Raw genomic sequence first — 3,151 nt, forward strand, 5'->3', positions numbered from 1 at the left:
AAGAAATGTTTACTTATTTCTAGATCATTGTTGCAGTTCAACACCTTTCTTTATAGATGTTGGAGCTTTGCCTGTTTATCAATGTAGTCCTGTCTGACTGACAACTGTACAAGCTCTATTTCATCCTCTGGCATGGGAGCTGGCTTTCCTGGACGGGGCCGTCTATGTAACTGGTTTACCATTCCCTTTTGTATCTCTGCTTCCTTCTCTATGTCTGCTTCTGTCTCCTTGAACCCCAGTCGGCCTCGGCAGATGGCCGCTCACACTTATCAACTTATCGAAAACAGTCTTATATAAGAAAGATGGCGAGTAAAAGACGCTAAACAGGAAGAATGAAATGATTTCAACATTTCAGATTTCAGTTGTTATGAATGAGCTTAGATCAACTGACATTAAAATCAGTAATAAAAGTAATTAAATCATAGAATTATAAATAAACGAAGCGCCTAAATGTTTTTAAAAGTGATGCAGTCCAGAATGATGCCTGAATACTTTCTAATATGTGTTTGTTTCCTGCAGATGTTAGGCTGGTTGGTGATGGTTAAAGAGGACCACAGAGCTTGTGCTTTCCTGCATGACCCAGAGCCCCACCACATAAAGGAGGAACAGGAGGAGGTCTGCACCAGTCTGAAGGGAAAGCAGCTCCATCCAAAAGAGGAGATAGATGCCATGGAGTTTCCAATCACTGCTGCTCCCATAAAGAGTGAGGATGATAAACAATCCTCTGTTCTCTCAGAGCTTTATGAAGAACACATTAAAGACGAGCTTCCAGTAGAGAATGATGGAAGGGAAGAATCCATGAGGATACAAGATCATAAAGATGGCTCCATTTCCTTAAAGACTGAAAAGGAAAATGACACAAAGCTCTCCATTGCGGAGCCTAAACATTTATCAGCCTCTGTTCTGATAAAGACGGACATGGACATTGACTGGAAGACGGTTACAGTTCCTGAGACAGATAGAAAGATGGTTGATAAACCTTCTGTATCGTCTGAGTTTGCTGAACAATTATTTCAGAGTTGTTGTCATTCCCACTCCCTGGATAATAACAAGCATTTTAAACAAAAAGCAAATTTAGACTCACCTGGGGATGCCCAAAAGGGTTTAAAGTGTAGCTGTGAAATCTGTGGAGAATTATTTGCTAGAAAAGCCCTTTTAAAGCAACACATGAGAAACCATATAGGACAGAAACATTTCCTTTGTGATACATGTGGACATAAATTTATCTATAAATCAGCTTTAGACAAACACATGAGAATCCACACAGGACAGAAACCTTTCTGTTGTGATCTATGTGGGCAAAGGTTTAGCCAGAAATCTACTTTAAAGAGACACATGAGCGTCCACACAGGACAGAAACCTTTCTGTTGTGAAGTATGTGGAAGCACTTTTACGCTTGAATCAACTTTAAACACACACATGAGAATTCACACGGGACAGAAACCTTTCTGTTGTGATCTATGTGGCCACAAATTTAGCTATAAGTCAGATTTAAACAGACACATTAAAATCCACACAGGACAGAAACCGTTCTGTTGTGAACTATGTGGACAAAGTTTTAATCGGAAATCAAATTTAATCACACACATGAAAAACCACACAGGACAGAAACCTTTCTGTTGTGACATATGTGCACAGAGGTTTATCTATAAATCAGGTTTAAACAAACACATGAGAATCCACACAGGAGAGAAACCTTTTTGTTGCGATGTATGTGGACAAAGTTTTAGTCAGAAATCAACTTTAAAAACACACATGAGAATCCACACAGGTCAGAAACCTTTCTGTTGCGATATATGTGGAAACACTTTTACCCTTAAATCAAATTTAAACAAACACATGGGAACACACACAGGGCAGAAACCTTTCTGTTGTGATCTATGTGGACAGAGATTTGGGCACAAGTCAGCTTTAAAAACACACGTGAGAATCCACACAGGACAAAAACCTTTCAGTTGTGATCAATGTGGAAAAAGTTTTCGACATGTTTCTGCTTTAAATACACACAAGGTAATCCACACAGGACAGAAAAGGTTTTGTTGTAATCTATGTGGACACAATTTTACCCAGAAGTCAACTTTAAACACACACATGAGAATCCACACAGGACAGAAACCTTTTTGTTGTGGTATATGTGGACAGAGCTTTAGCCATAAATCAGCTTTAAACACACACATGAGAATCCACACAGGACAGAAACCTTTTTGTTGTGGTATATGTGGACAGAGCTTTAGCCATAAATCAGCTTTAAACACACACATGCGAATCCACACAGTTAGGAAATCTACTTAGCTATGAATACAAAGTCAAACTGCACAATATTTGTGCATCATAATAAAAAGCAAGTGTTCACTGGGTTTCAGCGTTCATTTCAAAATTTACAATTAATGTTTTCCTATTTATTTATTTTTTATTAAAATCTCAGATTTCTTCAGTCGGGCGGGAGTTCCTTTGCCAGGCTTGTTTAGGTATAATTTATCCTTTGGATGGATAAATTTATGGCATCAACGAACATCTTTTGACTGAATACTTTATTTTTAAACATTAGCATTTGTTTAAGGACTAAATATTTTTGTTAAAAGAATATAAGCAGAAAACCAACATTTGTAATGGAAATAAAAAAACTTTTACAGGACTGTCTGTTTTTTTATGGCATCTTTTTTGTAATTTTTGTAACTGTGTTTCTAGCCTTAGGTTCAGTGGTTGTGCGTCAGCTGTATATTTAAATGTACATATTCAAAAATATGACATAAGCATTGCATCAGATCTGCAGCTGCAGTGTTTTGAAAAGGGAGTGGTCTGCTCACTCACTACTCACAGAAAACAGTAACTCTGAGCTATTGGTGCATGTGTTGTCACAAGGGGTGTAAATCACATCCATCATGGCGATTCGATTCAGTATCGATTTCCTGACCCAACGATTAGATTATTTTCGATACTGAAGAATACACCACGATTCGATTAATTTTTTTTTATTTTTTTTTTAGACCTTACAGGCTAAACAAAGTTTCAAGTTTGAAATAAATCAATGAAAGCTGTAATATCGTTATGCATTTTTTTTTTTTAGAAACAACAGCAAATAACAGAAGTAGAAAAGTTGCATCAAAAAATTACGACGGAGTATTAGGGCCACACATGAAGAGAAAAAATA

General features: G+C 37.2%; 1 protein-coding gene across 1 annotated transcript; it reads left to right on the forward strand.

Moving 5' to 3' along the window:
• The first annotated feature begins 327 nt into the window (after positions 1-327).
• LOC107091982 (gastrula zinc finger protein XlCGF57.1-like) lies at positions 328-2,608 on the forward strand. Its single transcript, XM_015386246.1, has 2 exons — positions 328-2,191; positions 2,276-2,608. Exons 1-2 carry the CDS (start codon positions 451-453, stop codon positions 2,290-2,292), a joined length of 1,758 nt encoding a protein of 585 aa, XP_015241732.1. The 5' UTR covers positions 328-450; the 3' UTR covers positions 2,293-2,608.
• The last annotated feature ends 543 nt before the right edge of the window (positions 2,609-3,151 follow it).

The sequence above is a fragment of the Cyprinodon variegatus genome, unplaced genomic scaffold (genome assembly GCF_000732505.1).
Source record: "Cyprinodon variegatus isolate N-32 unplaced genomic scaffold, C_variegatus-1.0 Scaffold361, whole genome shotgun sequence".
In the NCBI taxonomy this organism is placed as follows: domain Eukaryota; kingdom Metazoa; phylum Chordata; class Actinopteri; order Cyprinodontiformes; family Cyprinodontidae; genus Cyprinodon; species Cyprinodon variegatus.

Excerpts from the sequence above, each read along its gene's own strand:
- LOC107091982 (XM_015386246.1), top strand. The coding sequence starts at position 451 with ATGTTTTTAAAAGTGATGCAGTCCAGAATGATGCCTGAATACTTTCTA.